Genomic DNA, 20,503 nt, shown 5'->3' with positions numbered 1-20,503 from the left:
TAGACTTCCAGACCTGTGAGCAAAAGGAGCTTGATGGGACCACAACTCCAAGTTACTTGCATCTTATTGTCAAATCAGCATCTTTATGAAACTGTGTTTCCCTGGGCTGCATTAAATATGTAGTCCTTCAGTCAATGCAGAAACTCTTGAGAGATGTTCTCTGCTAAGCTGGCTGAATTACTCGGAGTAAATTTATCTAACACACTTATTCTTCTGGAAATTGTTCGAAAAACTTTTTCAAGACTATTTTCCATGCGAAATGTTTGTCTGAACTAAGATTGAGAGAATGCTGCTGACTGGTCATTATTGATAATGACAGGTCACCTGGTTTGATCGTGTTTAAAAGCATTATCTAATTAGTAGAAACAGGATAAAGAAGATATGGTGTGAATTTTTCCAAATGCATTTTTAGAAAGCAGAGGTTCTACAAACAATTATGTGACTTAAGCAAACATCCTGGAAAGTAGACTGTGAGCAATCTGCAGATCTTATTTGAATAAAGATACTTTTCCTGTGTACTCTTCTCCTCCCCATTTGCCTAAATTTCTTAATCGTGGTAGTTCTTAAAACAAATGGGTAGTTGTTGTTTACATTAGCTATATACTTATGAGAGCACAGACTGACTGTCTTGCTGGGTGGATATGCACAACTTAAATCCAAAAAGTACATTGACCTCACTTAGGAAAACGAGGCTTTACTGAAGAATTGGGGAGGGGGCAGGCCACAGAAGTTTGCACAGCTGTCTTTCTGTAGTCCATTAAATCGTGTCCTGATGTATCTCTTTATCTCTTGGGGAAATATTTTATTCCTCACCAACACCTCCCTCCCTGATTAAGGTAACTGTAGCAGTATATTGATCCATGCAGTTAGGTTTCTTGCAGAAGTTCAGTAACTCTTCTGCATGTGTTTAGCTGTCCAGTATTGCACAGATCAGAGGCCAGTTGTGCATGAGTCTGTGCTGCTTGTTACTGTGGAGCTGGAACGCCTTCTCTTGAAACGCTCTGGTGCAGTTCAGAGGCTTGTAACCCACCATGGTGTTTGGAGCACCTTACTAGGGCATCAGCGTACCTTCCTCTGTTAGCTTGCAATATTGACCAGTGAAGTATTTGCGTAGTGTATGTCTAACTTTTGCCTAAAGTGACATTAAGAGATGGCCAGTCTCTTTTTTCCTGCCATTCTCTTGTGCCCAACAGTGTTTTGTTCTCTGCTTCCTCCCCCCCTGCCCCGAATTGTGGGATCAGTTATCCTGGAGACAAGATCTTGAAAACTGCAGACTTCTGGCTGCTTCTTTCTACAGGCTTCTTTCTGTGTGTCATCCCCAATGGCTGACACTCATCTTCTCCCCAAGCGTTTGCAATCAAGTTTAATCATTATGCTAATAACTACATAGTGGAAATATCTAATTTCTGAACACATAATCACTCTAATGAATTTACTGTAACGGTAGTGGGGTAATGCGTTCAGCAGCGGGGACATAGCAATGTCCTCTCTGTGCCTGTGCACAAGACTTCAAGACTGGTGCTGCCTTTCAAGCTGCCTTCAGGCTGCAGCGTTTGTGATCAGGTGCATTTGCACAGGTCAGAGCTGAGAACTCACTGCTGGGTGCGTGCATGTACGAGTCTGAGAGGTCGTCCTGGAGGAGAGGTTGACTTGGTGGCATGGTTTCTTCTTGGGCCAGGGTCCTCTGACAGAGTGCCCAGCCTTAGTCTGGAAGAGTTTTGGCTTGGGAGGGTTGTGGCTCAGTACAGATTAAGTGCTGCTAGGACTGCTGAGGCCATGTGGGTGTTCCCAGCAGATAGAACTACAGTATTTCACATCGGTTGTGGCCAAGAGTAGGAGGCTAAGGGAAATCCATTTACAGAAACAATGTGCAACTTCCTTTTTAGTTGTGCGTGAAAATTAAAATGGCAATGGAGGAGCAGAGCAGCCTTGGCAATTCCATCTCTGCCCTGTCCCTTCCTCCCCACCCTATTAAACTGGTAAACGTCATCATACATGCTTGTGACTTGGTTGTCTGTCTTCTGCTTTTACTTAATATATCCCAAATTACAAGAAGTCTGTATGACTCAGTCCAAAATAGTAACGCAATCTTAGGAAACATGTAAGGGAATTGTTGTTACCTTTCCTTTTTTGCTAGAATAATAGGCTTCCATGTGCAAGACTGTAAAAACTGGGATTTCAGAAGTTTGAGCTGAGTGAAGTTCATAATGATTCTAATCTTGTCCTCTGTTACGAACTTTCAGGAAGGGATAGCTGGTTACTGAAGGGGGTTTGAGAACGGGGAGACTGGGTCAGGGAGTTGAACTGTCTTGTTCTATATTTGTCTTTGAAAACAAAAGTGATGAGCTTGTCAGATCCTGATTGTTTTGATATTAAAGTGTCATGGAAGAGCTCTTTGCTGCAATAATATGCTAAAGGTAGAAGTATGGGTAGTAAGTTAACTGCAGAGTGGAATAAGCATACTGAAAACTTCTAAGTGGGATGTACAGTGGCTGAGGGTTGTTCCTGCCATTTTATTTTACTGTTAAGACTCACCAACTATGGGGACAAGAGGAAAAAAATTGGCCATTGCTGATTATCTTCCCATTGGAGTAGCACCTCATAGTGTTCAACAAAGTTGTTTGCCATAGAGACTTGTTTGCTTTATATAAAAGCTTGGAAAAATCCAGAACTTTAATAGTTCTCTTCTGGACAAAATCTAAATGTTCAAAGGTTGAAGATTATGAAACAAAAGAAGATAAAAAGAAATTTCATGTGTGGTAAGCTGTGTTTGTGGTGCTAAGCCAAGAGGGTTTGTGGTGTAGATAATATGGCCTTTAGTCATCTGATGGCTGTTTAGTTAGTACTCATGAGTTACTCTTGGTGCAGTGCTAACCCGACTGAAAACCAGCAGGTTTCCCACTAGCTTATATCACTGCCATCGAATGAGATAGGATCAAAGAGATATAGAAATAATGTGCCTTGGATGATTTGTAATTAAAACTATATTGGCAGGTGGCTAAAGGATAGCCATCCTTATATATATATATATATAGGATATATATATAAAAAAAAATATATATATATATCCACGTATACTGGCCCTTTATGTCTTAGGAAAAAAATCTGTCCCAGGACTCTTTATCAATCTTAGATGTCTCATAGGTCCTGAATTCATGTCAAGAAGAGGGGTGCTTGGGAGAAGAACTGTGTGTATGTGTGGGTTTTGCTTGTGGATTTTTGTTGGTTTTGTAGTTTTGTTTGTTTGCTTTAAAAAAACCTATGTGCCTGAATATTAATTAAAAAAACTTTCAAGTAAGTACATGTGACAAATCAGAATAGGTTTTATGTGGGGGTCTTGTTATTCTTTAGCATAATGATTATTTTGAGATATGCAATAAATCCACTATCTCAACCATATAACATAACCTTTATCATTGGATAATATTTTATTTTTTTCTATTAGGGGTGATAAACTAAAGAGGTGATAAATTAAAGCTGAGGTTATGTTAGCTCGCTTCTTTTGTGATGGGTCATTGTCATCCCCGCACCCTCCCCCAATTTGAAATGCCAAGTTACAACTAAATGTGAGGGGTTTGGCTTGGGGTGTTGTGAGGTTTTTTGTTTGGTTGGTTTTGTGTGTGTTGTTTTTTGTTCAGGCATGAGCATTTTGGCTTGTCATTATTCCAGCTTTATCAATTCCTTACCTCAGTCAAACTTTCAGAAAGTTCAAACTTTTTCTGTTGAGTTTATTTTTTTTACAGGCTTTTTTTAGATGGTTTCCTTTTCAGCCACCTGCAGTGCTCTTTGCAATTGCACTTGTTCATCTCCTATGAAGTTGCTTTTTTTGGCACACAAAATGCTTTTTCGTTCGACGTACAATTTTATTCTACTCCCCTGGTGGTTCTTTAGTGAGCCCAAACTACTGAAGAAGCCTTTTAATTTTTTCTTTCTGTCTTTGTGCTTTCCTTCAGTCAATAATATATTTAGATTTGTATGTTTTGTTTAATTCTAGACAAGCACATTGCTGCTAGTAAGGAAAAGAGGGATTCAGCCACTTTAAAATGCTGAAACTCATTTGGGAGCTTGCATAAGCATACTATGTTTCTTCTGGTTTTTTTTTTTTTTTTTTTAATTGAGCCTGCTCATGCATGTGTATCTTGAGGAATACCCAGGGGGAAAAAAAATAAATTTGAAATTACTAAAATCTAATTTCAGGTACTGAAATACACTCACACATACAGTTGGGATTCTGACTGCATAATCAAAAGTATTTATCTGCTTTTTGTGCTTTTTAAGACTGAATACAAATGTAACATGTTATGACTGCACATCCCAACTGTTGTTCTGTCAAAATCAATCATTAGGATTGTACACTTGAAACACTTCTCTCTTGAAGTGTCTTCTATTTTAAAGGCTATTTTAAATCAGCAGATTGTTGCATTTCTGGCTTGTGTTTAAATATAATTAATAAGCATTTGGTTCCATTTAGATAGTTTTTCCTCTGGAAACTTGTGTTAGCAATGCAGCTGATGTTAGTTAATCATTGAAATGTCTATTTGGTTCACTACACGCATCTACACCTCACTAGAGGCGAGGGGATGTACCTTGGTAGTTCCCTTAGCAGAATCCTGTCTTGGTGAAGGAAAGATGAGGGGGGCAGAGGGAGGACTGGGAAAGAGAAATGTCCTTCACAAAGGCGTCATGCAGCATGAAACTCAAGTGGATGGTTAGCAATTGTTAATTTGCCACACGCTGTGGTTTCTATCTGACACAGAGCTGGGTCTGTACTTCCTGTCGTACAACAGTTGTGAAGTGGTGGTGTGTGGTGTTCACTCTCAGCTGAATCTCCAGCAAATACTGGAAAGTGTATTCTGGAGTGATTGGGGATTTTGTTAGAACAGGGAATAACACCATGGAAGCTACTTCTCTCTCCCTCACTCTTGATGCTGAAAAGCTGCAGATTTTAGGAGGCAGGTAGAAGATAATTGCAAATAATCTCCCCATCTCCCCTTCTCTGTGTAATCCCACAGAGTTCTACATTAGCAATGCGGTTTTTTCTACCTGTTTATTAGACTCTTGAAGAGGGAATTGAACTAGCAGTTGAATTTGAAAGAGCAAAAAAAAAATAATTAGCTAGAATGCAAAAAGTCATGTTGTGCTCCCGATCAACATATATCAGAGGTTGGAGGGCTTGCTGCTTTTTTTTAAATAAGTAATATTCACAACACACTTCTCATTGAAGTGTATGTATGGTTGGTTTGCTCAAATGGTTAAAATCGGTAGTAGGGTTTGCCAAAGCCCAGGAAGTACAATCCATAACTCACTTCTGCATTTTCACTACATCGGTGAAAACATCGGTGGAAGCTGTTTTACAGAGAAATCTTGGGTATCTTAGTCGCTGTGTTTCCCTGTGCTCAGAGCAGACAGCTAGGGCACCGTTGCCTATACCTGTGCCCACCTACGCTGTCTGTGTCTGAAAGCTGTGGCAGGTGGGCAGCTCTGAGAAGCTGGCCCAAGTGGCGAAGTGACTTGCTTGGCGTAACACAGGAAGTCTGGCAGAGCCAGGAATAGAGTTTCAATCTGCTGTTTTCCAGGCTCTTGCTCCTAGCCACAGACCCATCCCACCTCTTCCCTTCCCTTGACTGACGTCCCGGCAGACAGCCGCCTCCTGCGTGCAGGGCCAGCTGCTTCTGCAGCACTGTCCGACCTCCATACTCCAGATCTTTGAAGTTCCATTCCCCCATACTTACGTGAACTTTAGCAAAGTGCTTCTGGCACTTCACCAATGGAACGGGGAGGAGGGAGGACTGTTGTCTTAACTGTTTTCCTCCCATAATGAGGTCTCCCATAGAGCTGCTAAAAATCTCTTCCTCTGTAGGATTTAAACTCCATTTGCCTTGAGTTGCCATCTGCCAGTCTTCCTTCCCACATCCCTCTCCCTGTTCCCAAAGATACTCCTGCAGACCTCCCCTCCTTATGCTCTGTGTTGACATTATCTTCCTTTCAGCTGAGGAAGGTGGGGGGCAAAGGGTGAGGATGTGATGAGGTGCCCTTGTACCTCTCTATATGCTTCTCATTTGTAGAGCCTAATTCTGCAAGGTGGCATTTCACAGGCAAGACTTACTGATTTCCTTCAGCTTGCCCCATTTTATGTTCTCAGCATCTTCAGAGCATGGACACATTTTGAGGTAGTTGTTAGAGAATAATGTGAGAAGTTTCTTTCCTTCTGTCCTGTCTGAAGGATGAATGTGTCCTCCATAGCACTCCTCCCTTTTTCAGTTGGCACCAGGAAAGAAAAATCAGGCATGAACTCCAGTCTGTCTCTTGGATGAGTGGGCTGGTTTCTTTGCTCTGATTCTTGTCCTAGAATGTCATGCATCCGTTCCCAGCCTCTCTGGTCTGTCCTTTTCCCGTGTCCCCTTTCTGCTCAGTTTGTCCAGCAGAATGTGTGACTAGATTTGCCAATAGGGTACTCTGGAAAAGCATCTACATAAATAATCCTCTGGCTGAACAGACCTCTGTTCCCTTTCCTTTCCAATGCTGTTGTATAGACGTATGTGCCACTGCAGAGATTGTGGTTTGGAAATTGGGGTCTTTGAGTCCAATTCTCAGTGAATCCTAGTCTTCCTTTTGGAACAAGGGCTTCCAGTTTCATAACAGCAAGAGGGCTAAAGGTGAAGCTGTTTGTCTGTGATCAGTAAGCTTTAAGCCAGTTTCTCTAGCTCTTGTTTTCAGCTTCTTGATTTTATTGAGGCTTATCAACACCCCCGTTCTTTCCTTCTTTTTTTAAGACATACAAGTATCTTAACACTTGCAAGCACACGTTCTGTTGGTCAGGAATCAATTTTCTGTTAAGTATGCCTTGCATGGGAATTGTTATAGCTTAAGGAATATAATTCTGAAGCAGGACATGCCATGGACTATATGCATTATTGTTTTACATTCTGTGCTTCTGAATTTTAAAACCATACAGCAAGTGAACTATCCTGAATAAATGGGATGCCTATGGTACACTTTACTCCCTGACACCACCCCTCCCAACTATCCTGATATCCCAGGAAAAACGCTTATGTAGAGGTAGAAAATATCTTTAAACCTTTGCCAAGATTGGGTCTGTTCTGTGCCGATGGCAATTGCTAGGAGAATCTGAGAAAATCTGCTAGTGTATATAAAGAAAAATATTTAAATTCTTAAGTCAAGGGCTAGCTCCATAGGATTAAACTGGCATATAATCTATGTTCAGACATAACTGAAGAAATCCGGTGATAAACTGTCAAAAAAATTACAACCACCACTTTTCAACACCACCCCCACGCGCGCGCACACACACACACGTTGGCTGCTATTAGTAAAATGCATTGTTAGCATTATGGTTTTATATATGTATTAAAATACATGTTGTTTAAAAAATATAAAAAATGTGTGCATTTACATACATGTTAACTCCGGAAATAGGACTTAGTATTTCTTCCATTATTTTTCCTGTGTTCTGTTTAGTGCCTTCTCCCTCTGATGGCTAACGTTTTTATATGGACTGTGCAAGTTGTTGTATATGCGCTAATGGCCTTAGGTCATTGTGTTAATTTGTAAAAGCTGTTGATTGTGAACCTTCTCTGCAGGAAAAGGAAGGTGACATATCAGATTGCATGAGACATGGCTTATCTGGCTCCTCTAGCCTTTTACCTTAAAAGCCCTGGATTTACCAGGACTTCAGGACATCAAGCTTTCTAGAGAGCCTCTCCTGCTATTGTAACTTGTCTATATGCTGAAGGGAATGTGTGAGAAACTTCTATCTATAAACCTACAAGGAAACATTGCTGGATTTGCAGCTCTGGAAATACAACTCTTAAATCTATTTCAGTTGCCTCCTACATTGCCAGCACCACATACAAAGCAAACAGACAAGGTGAAACTTAGGCATCTAAGTGCTTCAGAGGTGACAGGAGACCTGTCTTTCATGGTGCAGCTTCAGAAGGCATAGCAGGATATTCTGAGGATTCTCAGATGACATTAGACACTGGTGTTCAGGCAACTGACTTTTTTAGTCTTAGTGAAAATTGGATTGAAGGATGGTATATATGAAAGAATATAAGGATTTCAAGGCTTTATTATTAAAAGAAGTAGTTTCTTGGGAAACTGAAAAAAACCCCCACCTCTCTTTCTTCTCCTGCAGTAACTCTTGCTTGTTGCTAGCACTGGCTTTCTTCTGTGGATTGACTAATAAGTTGACAGTACCTTAGAAGACTTGATTCTAGTGACTGTCCAAGGGGCCGTTCAAGAGATGAATTCAAGACATCTTTAGGTGGGGCAGGGTGGAGTGGGATGGTAAGAAGGACCTTTCCCCTTTTTACTGTGAAAGATAACCAGTATAAAGCTTCTGGTACCTTTTAGATGAAGATTTGTTCAAAGCTAACTAGGGACTTGAATTTCACACAGCTGGTGGCTAACTGGGCATGATAAAAGGTGGCATCAGTCTCCTGCCTCAGAGATGGGATTGACCCCACCAGTCACTGATAACAGGGCAGTGCTTCTGTCAAAGTTTCTTTCATGTTTTTTATATGCTTATCAGATGTTGGTTAATGTAACCAGCTGTCTGTGCTGAAGAACTGGGAAGAGGCAGATGCCCACCAAACTACCTAGTATTGGTCTATAACTGAGTTGGTGCAGGCACAGCTGGGGTATTCAATCTATTTCTAGGCAATGGAATTGACAGTTATAATTCCCAATGCCAGTAGAGCCTCGTACCTTCGAGAAGATCCCCATGGGATAAATGAGTGTGTGCGTAATGATTAACAAGGGTGAGTGGTGTCAGTTGTGCTGGTGCTTTGTTGTCTGCATCTCCAGTGAGGCCAGGCTTGCTTAGCACTCCAGCTGTCCTGGATAAGAGATGGAAATAAATTATTTTATTTCTGTAGGTAAATTGTTGAGCTTCTTGAACACTATCTTGATGGGGATTAGACAATACATAAGCAATAGTAATCAAGTCAAGTACTTGTTACTTGCATTTTCATCAAGAGTTAGTGAAAGACATAATTTCTAACATTGTGTAGACATCTGATTGTATGTGATGTCTTAAACCTAAACTACTCACTTAGCTTTTTCATACCTGATGTGCCTTTAACCCATAAGCGATCTTTTCTGTAGAATATTTCTCTTGCAGTGTAAATATGGTCACATTTCCCAGTGTTGAATGTACTAAACTTTATTTTGAATTTCCTTCACAAAATAACAGCATAAAATGGTGCTCTCCCTGAAGAAGCTAGCTGTCTGGCTGAGCTCATTAAAGCTGGGGATTTTGTTGTCCTTTCTGTAGATCAAACTGACTTCCTTGCAGCTACCCTGTACAATGTGTGTTGTCCACTATCTCTTCAGCACCCTTATTCAATTAACCATAACTAATTTTAAAAGTCTTATCAAATATGCTTTCTTTATGGAAGTAGCAGTGGGATAAATCTGTATTTCTGAACCAGAACAGGTTAATGTTTTTAGTCTCAACAGATTTTTTTTATTTCAGAGAAGCTTATTGTGTAAACTATATACCAAGACAATGAAGTCCGCAGTTTTGAAGAATGACAATAAGGACTAATATTAAAGCTGTGTCTAGGAACAAATTGCAAAGAGTGAGAGTTTGGGTTTTTTTCTTTAATAAGGGATGCTGAAAGCATCTTAGTGTTTGTTTCTTAACTTATGTTTTCTTTGATTAACACTACAGTTTACTCCAGGAAATTATGCTTCAGCACATGGAAAATAAGGTGATTGGTGACAGCCAACATGGCTTCACTAATGACAAATCGTGCCTGACCAATTTCATGGCCTTCTGCAATGGGGTTACAGTGTTGGTGGATAAGGGAAGAGCAACTGACATCATCTACCTGGACTTGTGCAAAGCATTTGACACTGTCCCAAATGACATCCTTGTCTCTAAATTGGAGAGATGTGGGTTTGACAGACGGACCACTCAGTTGATAAGGAATTGTCTGGATGGTCGCACTCAAAGAGTTGCAGTCAATGGCTTGATGTCCAAGTGGAGACCAGTGACAAGTGGTGTTCCTCAAGGGTGGGTACTGGGACCAGTGCTGTTTAACAACTTTGTCGGCAACATGGACAGTGGGGTTGAGTGCATCCTCAGCAAGTTTGCCGATGACACCAAGCTGTGTGATGCAGTCAGCACACTGAAGGGAAGGGATGCCGTTCAGAGGGACCTTGACAGGCTTGAGGTGCACCTGTGTGAACCTCATGAAGTTCAACAAGGCCAAGTGCAAGGTCCTGCACATGCAGCAGGCCAATCCCAAGCACAGCTACAGGCTAGGTGAAGAATGGATTGAGAGTAGCCCTGAGGAGAAGGACTTACGGGTATTGGTTAATGCCAAACTCAACATGACCCAGCAATGTGCGCTTGCAGCCCAGAAAGCCAACCGTTTCCTGGGCCGTATCAAAAGAAGCGTGACCAGCAGGTCAAGGGAGGGTGATCCTGCCCCTCTACTCCACTTTTGTGAGACCCTACCTGGAGTACTGTGTCCGGCTCTGGGGTCCTCAACATAAGAAGAACATGGAGCTGTTGGAGCGAGTCCAGAGGAGGCCACGACGATGATCAGAGGGCTGGAGCACCTCTCCTATGAAGACACGCTAAGAGAGCTGGGCTTGTTCAGCCTGGAGAAGAGAAAGCTCTGGGGAGAGCAGCCTTCCAGTACCGAAAGGGGCCTACAGGAAAGCTGGAGAGGGACTGTTTCCAAGGGCCTGTTGTGATAGGACAAGGGGTAATGGCTTTAAGCTTAATGGCTTTAAGAGGGTAGATTTAGATTAGATACTAGGGAGAAATTCTTCACTGTGAGGGTGGTGAGGCACTGGAACAAGTTGCCAAGAGAGGTTGTGGATGCCCCATTGATGGAAGTGTTGAAGGCCAGGCTGGATGGGGTTTTGGGCAACCTGGTGTGGTCAGGGTGTCCCTGCCATCCCTCAGCCTTCTCTTCTCCAAGCTGAACAAACCAAGTGACCTCAGCCACTCCTTGTAAGTCTTGCCCTCGAGACCTTTGATCATCTGTGTTGCCCTCCTTGGGACACACTCACATAGTTTGATGTTCTCCTTATATTGAGGTGCCCAAAACTGCACACAGTACTTGGTGTGGAACACATTATTTTCGGGAAGTACAGCACCAGCGTTGTGCAGAACAGGTTAAGGAGACTCAGTAATTGTGATTACACCAAATATGCTAGGGAGATGCTAGTATGCTGTGAGGGTGGTGAGGCACTGGAACAACCAGAGAAGTTGTAGAAGCCCTGTGGTGGGTTGACCCTGGCTGGGGGCCAGGTGCCCACCAGAGCTGCTCTATCACTCCCCTCATTCACTGGACAGGGGAGAAAAAGTATAACGAAAAGCTTATGGGTTGAGATAAGGGCAGGGAGAGATCACTCACTAATTATCATCATGAGCAAAACAGACCGAACTTAGAGAGGGAATTCATCTAATTTATTACTAAGCAAAACAGAGTAGAGGAATGAGAAATAAAATCAAATCTTAAAACACCTCCCCCCACCCCTCCCATCTTTCTGGGCTCAACTTCACTCCCAGCTTCAACCTCCTCCCCCCTCAGTGGCACAGGGGGACGGGGAGTGGGGGTTACAGTCAGTTCATCACACAGTGTTTCTGCTGCTGCTTTGTCCTTCGGGGGGAGGACTCCTCTCATCGTTCCCCTGCTTCAACATGGAGTCCCTCCCACAGGAGACGGTCCTTCATGAACTTCCTCAGCATGAGTCTCTCCCACGGGGTGCAGACCTTCAGGAGCAAACTGCTCCAGCGTGGGTCCCCCACGGGGTCACAAGTCCTGCCAGCAAACCTGCTCTGGCCTGGGCTCCTCTCTCCAGGGGTCTACAGGTCCTGCCAGGAGCTTGCTCCAGTGCGGGCTTCCCATGGGTCACAGCCTCCTTCAGGTGCCTCCAATGGGGTCCTCCATGGGCTGCAGGTGGAATCTCTACACCCCCTCATCCTTCCTCCATGGGCTGCAGGGGGACAGCCTGCTTCACCACGGGCTGCAGGGGGATCTCTGCTCTGGCACCTGGAGCACCTCCTGCCCCTCCTTCTGCACTGACCTTGGTGTCTGCAGAGTTTCTTACATCTTCTCACTCCTCTCTCTGGCTGCAAAAGCTCTCCCTAACTAATTTTTTTCCTTCTTAAGTATGTTATCACAGAGGCACCGATTGGCTTGGCCTTGGCCAGCGGTGGGTCCGTCTTGGAGCCGGCTGGCATTGGCTCTGTCAGACACAGGGGAAGCTTCTAGCAGCTTCTCACAGAACCCACCCCTGCAGCCCCCCCGCTACCAAACCTTGCCATGCAAACCCAACACAAGTCCCCTCCCTGGAAGCGTTCAAGGCCAGGTTGGAGTGCTTTGGGCAGCTTGGTCTAGTGGAGGGTGTCCCTGCCCATGGCAGGGCGGTTGGAAATAGATGATCTTTAAGGTCCCTTCCAACCCAAACCATTCTGTGATTCTGTGAAGATGGGGGTGGGAAGTGGTGATGGGCCATGCTGCATGCATGGCTGTTATGTCTGTGGTTTTGCTTGTATAAAGTAATTCTGATCTACTCTGCTAATGTTTAGATATGCGTAACACTCTGTAACCAGAGGTTTACTTATGTGAAATAAAGTGTTAATAACAGACCTAGCCCTATGTTTAAACACAAACTCACAAAGGGAAACAACGTCAAAATTACAGAAGGCTGTTTGGCCTTCCTTTTCTCCTTGCTTTCTCTAAAGTAGCAGCTTGGGGAAGTCTGCGGAGTTCGAGCCTATGTTCCTTCTTGTCTGAGCAAATTGAAAAGTTACTGACTTGCAGCTCTGTGCAGCACAGGACATTTGTTTGCAGGATGTTCATGATGGGAAAATAAAAGTTCTTAAAAGTGTTGGGTGAAATGGCCTGAAAAACTGTCAATAAAAGTGGCGGTGTAGTTTTAGGATTTTTTTTTTTGTTTAATGTGCTCTGGATGTTAGATTAGTCAAGGAAATGCCCTTGAAGTGACTTTTCACTCATCTTCAAATTCATGGGTGAAAGTGTATGGTGGTTTGATTTTTTTGGGAGGGGGTTTGGTGGGGTTTCTAATTTTTTTTTAATTTGCAGCTTCCTCCGCTGTATCTTAGACTCTCTTTTGGAGGTTTTTGTTTGTTTACTGTTTTTACTTGATAGTCACCATTTTCACTCTTCCCAAACGCTGGCAGCTTTTTCCAGCTTGCTGGTAAGATAGGTGTGCAGCACCACACAGCACTTCTCCTCTCTCCTCTGCCAGTGAAGTGTGTGCTCTTACAGCTTCATTCTTGAGGAACTGGGGGGTTTTCCTGCACGACGCTTCTGGAGCATCGGTTAATTTAACACAAATCTAAATGGTATTTGCTTGGTGTAAAGTTGTGGTATTAGTGTAGTGAGCTGTCTTGTCCTTTAGGACAGCCTGAAGCTGGCAGTGCCTGGTTAGCTGAGCTGATTTGATACATGATTTTTTTTTTTTTCCCTGCTCTTCACCAGCTGTGTGTGCATTTAGGGAGAGAAGCAGTGACTGTGTGATTATCTGGCTCATAAACTTCAGCTGCAGTGGTTCAGGATTAAAAAGATTGTCAGAGCTTGAAGTTGTTTTTCTTTTAAATATCCCTATGTATGTGGGCTTAATTAAAATATTTAGATATCCTCAAATTAGCTTGGCCAAATGTACTGCAGTCTCTGTTTCTTGTAAAGAGTTTGTGCTGGGATTGTACATTGTAGCACATGGGTAGAGCAGTATCTGCAGCACAGAAAAAGAACAACTATTTTGCTGTATCATTGCTGTGCTGCACTTGGCCTTGAGGCTACGTTTGAGGAAGCAAACAGTTAAAATTTAACCCGACATCCTGTGGATCAGCTGGGTTTTTTTAAATGATTCGAAGCAGACAGATAGTGGAGGCAGCTAATCATTAACAGTTCCTTCAACCTCCAAGCTTAACTTTGCTTCTGGGAGTAGCTGGCATGGTCCCTAGCACCAAGGGTTTTGGTGGTTTAGTTTAAATTTGCGTCCCAAAGGAAACATCTTGTGCTTTGGGAAGGGTTGTCTTCTCCCTCTTCTCCAAATCAGTACAATGCTGGACTTTTTCCTGATGGATTATGTTGAATAGGAGTGAGAATCCCATCCCTATTCCCCAAATTTTAAATTATGCTATGTATTTATGTTTCAGTGTAGGCCAAGCACATGTGAAACAGGTCTGACTGTTTGCTAGTGGTTGTTAACCTGTGTTAACCCAGGCCATTTTGGCATACTTTGCTCCTCTCCATCTTTGACGTTTAAAAGTAGGTTTCGTGCATGAAATCACAAACTCACTACTGTTTAACTGTCTTGTTACCATATCAGAGTGGACATTTGCTCATAGCTGCAAGTGCCAAGTGTAGCCAGAGCTTTGAGGATGGTCTAGTTTGGCTGTTACCTAGTATATATAGCTTGTCTCTCTTGGGAATTAACTGTTGTCTGGCTGGATAGCTACGTGTCCTGCTAAAAATTGCATATGTTTTGGTTTTTTCGTCCTTTGGAAGTGAAAAACATTGCCTATGACTAAACAATAAACTTCCACATCAATATCAAGCTAATAGATATAAATAAAAATACAAAAATGAACAACTGTATGTGCTTTGTTTTGCATAATGATCACATAACAAGTAATAACATGCAGTCTTTGTAGATCTAGAAAAAATAATTTCTTCTTCAAGAAGCAAGATGCTGTCTAGTACCTGATGGTCAGCAGATTGCTCTGGGCAAAGCATATCCTGGGAGCCTTTGCTTTGCATGGGGGCAAAATACTGCCTTGCTTTTCCAGCATACCAGATGTGCTAAGAATTGCAGCCTCACTTGCTTTGAACAGCAAATTAGTCTCTTGCACAGGCATGCCTGTATGCTATTGACGATTTTCATATGTGCCATAAGTTGCTGGTCCTGCACTGTGATAGAGATAGTCTTCTCTTTGCTTGGTTTACATTACTGAAATCTGAGGAAAGACTTTATGAATCACTGCTCTATATTTAATTTTGGATAAGCTGTCTGATATAATTAATATACACTTTTTTCCTGTTCTAAGGGGTTTTTTTCCGTTAACACAAATTTGTTGCAAAATTACTTAAGTAATTTTCTAAAGCATGTATGGCACAGCATCTGTTCCTGGAATTTCTTATCCTCTGCTCTAGTAATTTATGAAATTTTCATTGTTCATTTCAGGGAGGAAAATTCAATCTCCATGTACTGCCTGTTAGGAGACAATGCATCTTTTTGTACTGTGAAGGGCTTTTTTTTTGTTTCTTTTTTCTTTTGACATCAACATTAGGAGAACTGTTAGTATAAATATGCTTTTTTTTTTGTCCATCCACTGAGCAAAAAATTAATTTATTAGCAACAACAGATTCTGTTGTGAGAGTGAAGTAGAAGCATGGATTTATTTCACAGGACATAGTAGTATTTTAAAACACCCTCTTTTAAGACATTGTAGTATGTGCCTTAAATTAACATTCTCAGCCTCCCATATTGCTGTGTTATTTAGATGACTCTAAAGTTTTTTCTTTTTTTCACCTAGGCAGTGCTCATGTATTATAAAATATGAGGAGTTGTGTATTATTAAAGAGTTCTGTAAGATAGTTTGAGACCTGGTATTATCACTGAACAAAAGGGTTCAGGGTGTACGGAAGAAGTGGAAGAGAGATGATCTAAGAACATGTAGCATAGTACTCAGATAATGTTTCTCAATCTCGCTGAAAGCAAGCTAAAAGGCAGAACTAATGTGTATTTTAGTCTCAAAGGAAAAAATAGTATGGGTAGTCTTATTCTTAAGTCTTTGCTCTGTTGTCTGTGAAATTGGCTGCCAGAACAAACATGGGTGCAGTGGCCGATATCTGATGCTGATATAGTGGTAAATGCTTGATGTATAGGATTGTTGCATTTGGAAAGGTGCTTTTTATTTCTGACTTTGGGATTTTTCAGGGCATGAGTATGTAGAATAATAAAGCTTGCTTCAAAGCTTTATTGGGATATTAATTAACTTATTCCAAATAAGCTAATGCAGACATACACATTTAATGTCTTGCATTGCTCTGGAAAATCACAACTCTTATTTCTATTAAGATTCTGTGTGCTTCCAAAGTAAAAGAACCTTTCACAATGTTACAAGTTGTCTGTTATTTAGCTTTAAGCTGTGAAAACAAGCTTGCTTGATATCACTGCTTTTTTAGGTGCTTCTCCACTTGTGTTCCCACTTGTAATCTGCCATGCCATGTATCAAAGCTGTTGAGGATTTTATTTCTTTTTGTACTTAGGGGAATTTGAGATTTTTTGAGTGTGCGTGCCACTTAATAAAAAAAACCAACAGTTCAACTGAAGGCATTTCATAGTGAACTCTGAACGCTGGAATTTCTTATCCTCTGCTCTAGTAATTTATGCTTTCCTAGGAATAGTGGTTTTTCTGGATGCTTACCTTGCTTCTTTCATCTTACCTCATACAGAAATAGAGTGAAATGTAAACTAATTCTGTGCTTCATCTTTGCCTCTGCTTCACTAAACAAAACTTTGTACAATATCCATTTTAGATTAGGCTGTTTCTAGAGACATACCTAAACGAGTACTGGTGGACAAGGACTTTTCTTTCTGAACCTTGACTGTCTGCTTCTATGACAGTCTCTACAGGAGGAATTGATGCTTACAGACTGAGATTTTTTTTCCTTAGTGGAAAAAGTGGTGGCTTGACAGATTATGTTCTAAATCACTTAGTATCTGACAAAAAACCACCACTCTATCTCCTACAATGAGATCCTGAGCTTCTAGTAGGTACTTAAACCAGTAAATTCAATTCCCAAATCTTGAAATAGTCGTCTTAAAGGTGGGACTGCCTATGGCATCTGATGCTTGATTTGCACTTGTTCTTCAGCTAGGGTTTAAGTGGTGGTTGTATTGCATGTGGAAGCGTGTGTCCGTTATGTGAAGCTTATTTTGATCCTTCACAGACTGCTGCACTGACTTTTCTGTGTCTTTTTAGGTATTTCCTGTTAAAATGATAGAGCTCAGCATATTTTATATTCCTTTACTTGCATCTTTAAGGCCCTGTTTTATTCTTTTAATAAAGCTGCTATAAAGAGTATGACTGAAACTAGCCTCAGTTCTGAAATTAGTCCTTCCCTATGCAGACTCTTACTCTGATATGCATTGATGGCTTTGCTGAAAGAAATTACTGCACAGACTTCCCAAGCTTAGTCCCCCTCTGGGGCTGCAGGCAAATTGCTTAGCTTGTCTGTCCTGGTTTCCCAGCTGTGGAGTTGGAGTAATTTATTACTGGTGTCAGTCATAAGAATGTTGAGGGTTAATCTGCAAGTACTGTATCTGCATAGTGTCTTTAGAGTGTCAAAGCACTAATATATAATTGTAATTTTATTATTAATGTTGGTTATTTCCTTAAATGGTAATTTTCAAACAATGTTTGTGTAGATTAAACTCATTTCATCAATAAACTGGCATCCTTCCAGCAGCATTAACTCGTTTCAGACTCTTTATCTTATAACGAAGCCTAAACATGTAGACGGCTCTGTAAAGAAAACAGCAAATGCCTAAAGAAACCCGTACTTTCTTGTTTTTAATCTAGACTGTGGACATCCATAAAGAAAAGGTCGCTCGCAGAGAGATAGGCATTTTGACGACCAATAAGAACACATCGAGAACTCACAAAATTATAGCGCCAGCGAACATGGAACGTCCTGTAAGGTATATTCGAAAACCTATAGACTACACGGTGCTGGATGATGTTGGCCATGGAGTAAAGGTAAGAATACCTGGACACTTGAGGACTCCAAGTAACACAGACCAGGAGATAGGGTCGTGACAGAATGTTACTGACGTTAAAATGTTTAGTTCATTTATGGTAGGAAGGATTATCAGTTTGCTGTGGTTCCTTATACAAACATTTCAATAACAAAATGGATTGTTTTACAGTGAGGCTTTTTTGAGCAATGTTGGCCAGAACCTTGTGACTATCAGTGGTAGTCACAGTGTCTGGAAATAAGGGCTCATGATCTTAGGCTAATGATTTGTCAAAAAAGCCATGACTGACTTTTATCAGTCCTTCCTCCTCTTACTGTATTGTCTCTGCCCCTCCCTTTGTTTCTTTCATTATTGAGAAAAATTAAGTCATCTGTTATGGGAAAACTGGCTGGTGGGATGGGGTTTTTTGTTGGGGTTTTTTGGAGGGTGGTTAGGAGAAAGGGAGTCAGCTAGGTGGCATTTAAATCTCAGCAGCATCTGATGTCTCACTCCCATTTGTGCTTTCAGACAGCCTCAGTTTCCTTTTCTCTCAATAAAAGCTTTCATATATTAATGTCTACCTCCTTTGAAATGGTCATAGTTGAAGTGAATTAATATAACACCCTTTGCTCCCTGGACATCTTTTTATAAAAAATAGCTTTATGTCCTGCTAGAGCAGGCCTTCCAGGTATATTCACTTTACAACAGTCTTCCCTTGAATGGCATTAGAAAGTTTTTATTCAACACTCGTGTATCCTCTAAAGCTTGACATGCTCTGGTCAGTCAGTTGTGCAGCTAAATCAGCCCATCATGTGCCCTTGAATCGCTGAGCTCTTGAGGAACACAGGAGTGCCAGGGTACCCTCTGCTTTGTAGTAACCCTCCAAATGCCCAGAGGAGTCTAGTTCCACCACAAGTTAGAAAGGAACTTGATACCATGACAGCTCTCGGCTGTGAATTAATGTAGTGACTTTGGACTATCTGATTTTTTTGTTGTTTTGTTTGTAGCTAAACCTGCACTAAACCTGTAGCTCTTAGGGTTGTTTTACACCAGTAATTTAACCCAGACTGGATGAAGCACAATCCTATGTAGAAGCCTGAAAGAGATGCCCTGAATTGCTGTCAAATAGAAACACTGGGGTCAGAGAAATTGATAATTTTTCAGTACAGTCTCTGCATTGGAGGAGAGAGCTCTGTGAATAGAGAATACAGGAATCCACAAATTCAATGTCAGGATATTGGTATCTGCATTTAAGTGCTCCAGGGATCAAGTGCTGTAGATGACTTTTAAAAAGTAGAATAATTACTGTTAGTCTCTGAAGTTGATGCTTTGCCGTACTACTTGTATTGTGCAGGCTTAAAACAGGCTGCTTGATCCATAAACGTTGAAGTTGTTAAGGTGTAGGGGTTGCATTTTCCAGTATGACTGTTAGCTTTTCAGGGTACCGGTGTCTTTATTTTTATTAACGTGACCCTATTTTTTATAGGGAGTGGAAATGAGGTGCTGTTTACCTATTTCTGGGCAGCTCTTAGGGAACATTTTTAGTAAAGGTTTTTATAAACTGTTAGTGGTTTAATTCTGTATTAAAAACTTGGTCTCTTCAGAGGTAAAATAGCTTCCAGTAATAACCAAATTAGCAACTCATTACAAGTCAGCTACAAATTATATCTTGCTATTGTTTCTTTATTGAGTGATTTGCCTGAGTCTCTTTACTACTGTGGAAGGCATGAAACACTTAGTAGAAAAATGTTGTTGGTGTTTTCTATGTAGACTTGTTACACAAATGAAGTAAGCTGCCAGCCAAGCCTCAGGTATATAGTTTAAGATGGCTATCATGAATCTGACACCTTCACCACTGTTGGCATTCTTCTCAACGGTGTGTCCAGTGTGTGGGTGGAGGTAGTGAATGACATAATTATTTGGTTTTAGCCATCATATGACAGGGATTCTGAGAGTGTGATACAGATCATAGCTCTGAAGGAAGTAGCTTGCTTTGTCTGCAAACCTAAATATAGCTAGTGCTGTCATAAGAAAATCAAACAAAAAAACCTTTAAGAAACTGGATCGGGTGCTGTTGGAAGTCAGCACAAATAACAGATGATGCTGAGAATCTGAGTTGTCTCTTGAACATACAAATTAGGGGAAAGCATACAATAAATTGAATTATAAACTTTATCTTGTCCAGAATGGCCTTAGAAGATGCTTCAGACTGTTAACTTTCTCTCTTGACCAAAAATTTCACCCCAAGCTGGACAGCAACAGGTCTTCTAAGGTCTTAGAAACCATGTTTTTCTAGAGAAAAAGAAGCTTGAGTTCTGCCTGGAGCAATTGTCAATTTCACTAACTTGCAGGTCCTTGAATGTTTTCTGCTGTAGCAACTGTCAATAAAATACAGTACAACATATACATTAAAATTTAAGTAATAAAAATTATGCAATGCTTTGAAATATGTGGATGACAATTTATTGCTGTTAATGGGACTCTGTTGTGTTCTGGTGCAGGATTTGATAAAGAAACAGAAAGAAAAAATACAAGGAAGAGAAATCAAAGATACAGGCTGGATTATAGCCTGTTGCTGCTTTTATTTATTCCATGAAATACTGTTCCTAGGAAAAATGTCATTAAAATAAGCAGTATATTTTAAGGGGTGATCCTGAATTGTTTTATGTAAGAAGTGTAAGTAAAAATACTGTCTCACAGAATTAAAAAAAAAATAAAATTAGAAAGGTGGTAATCCTCAGAGTAA

The 20,503-nt window shown here is 41.2% G+C and overlaps 1 protein-coding gene across 11 annotated transcripts in view; it reads left to right on the top strand.

The window, feature by feature from the left end:
- The window catches only part of ABI1 (abl interactor 1), an 83,758-nt gene that overhangs the window by 35,373 nt on the left and 27,882 nt on the right, over positions 1-20,503 (top strand). For all 11 annotated transcript variants that reach the window (XM_075746390.1, XM_075746394.1, XM_075746398.1 and 8 more), the window contains exon 3: positions 17,603-17,779. In XM_075746390.1, coding sequence (XP_075602505.1) covers positions 17,603-17,779 — 177 coding nt within the window. The remainder of the gene's footprint in view (positions 1-17,602; positions 17,780-20,503) is intronic.

This window comes from Balearica regulorum, chromosome 2 (genome assembly GCF_011004875.1).
Source record: "Balearica regulorum gibbericeps isolate bBalReg1 chromosome 2, bBalReg1.pri, whole genome shotgun sequence".
NCBI classification, from domain to species: domain Eukaryota; kingdom Metazoa; phylum Chordata; class Aves; order Gruiformes; family Gruidae; genus Balearica; species Balearica regulorum.
This window is presented reverse-complemented; position numbering and strand designations above follow the sequence as displayed.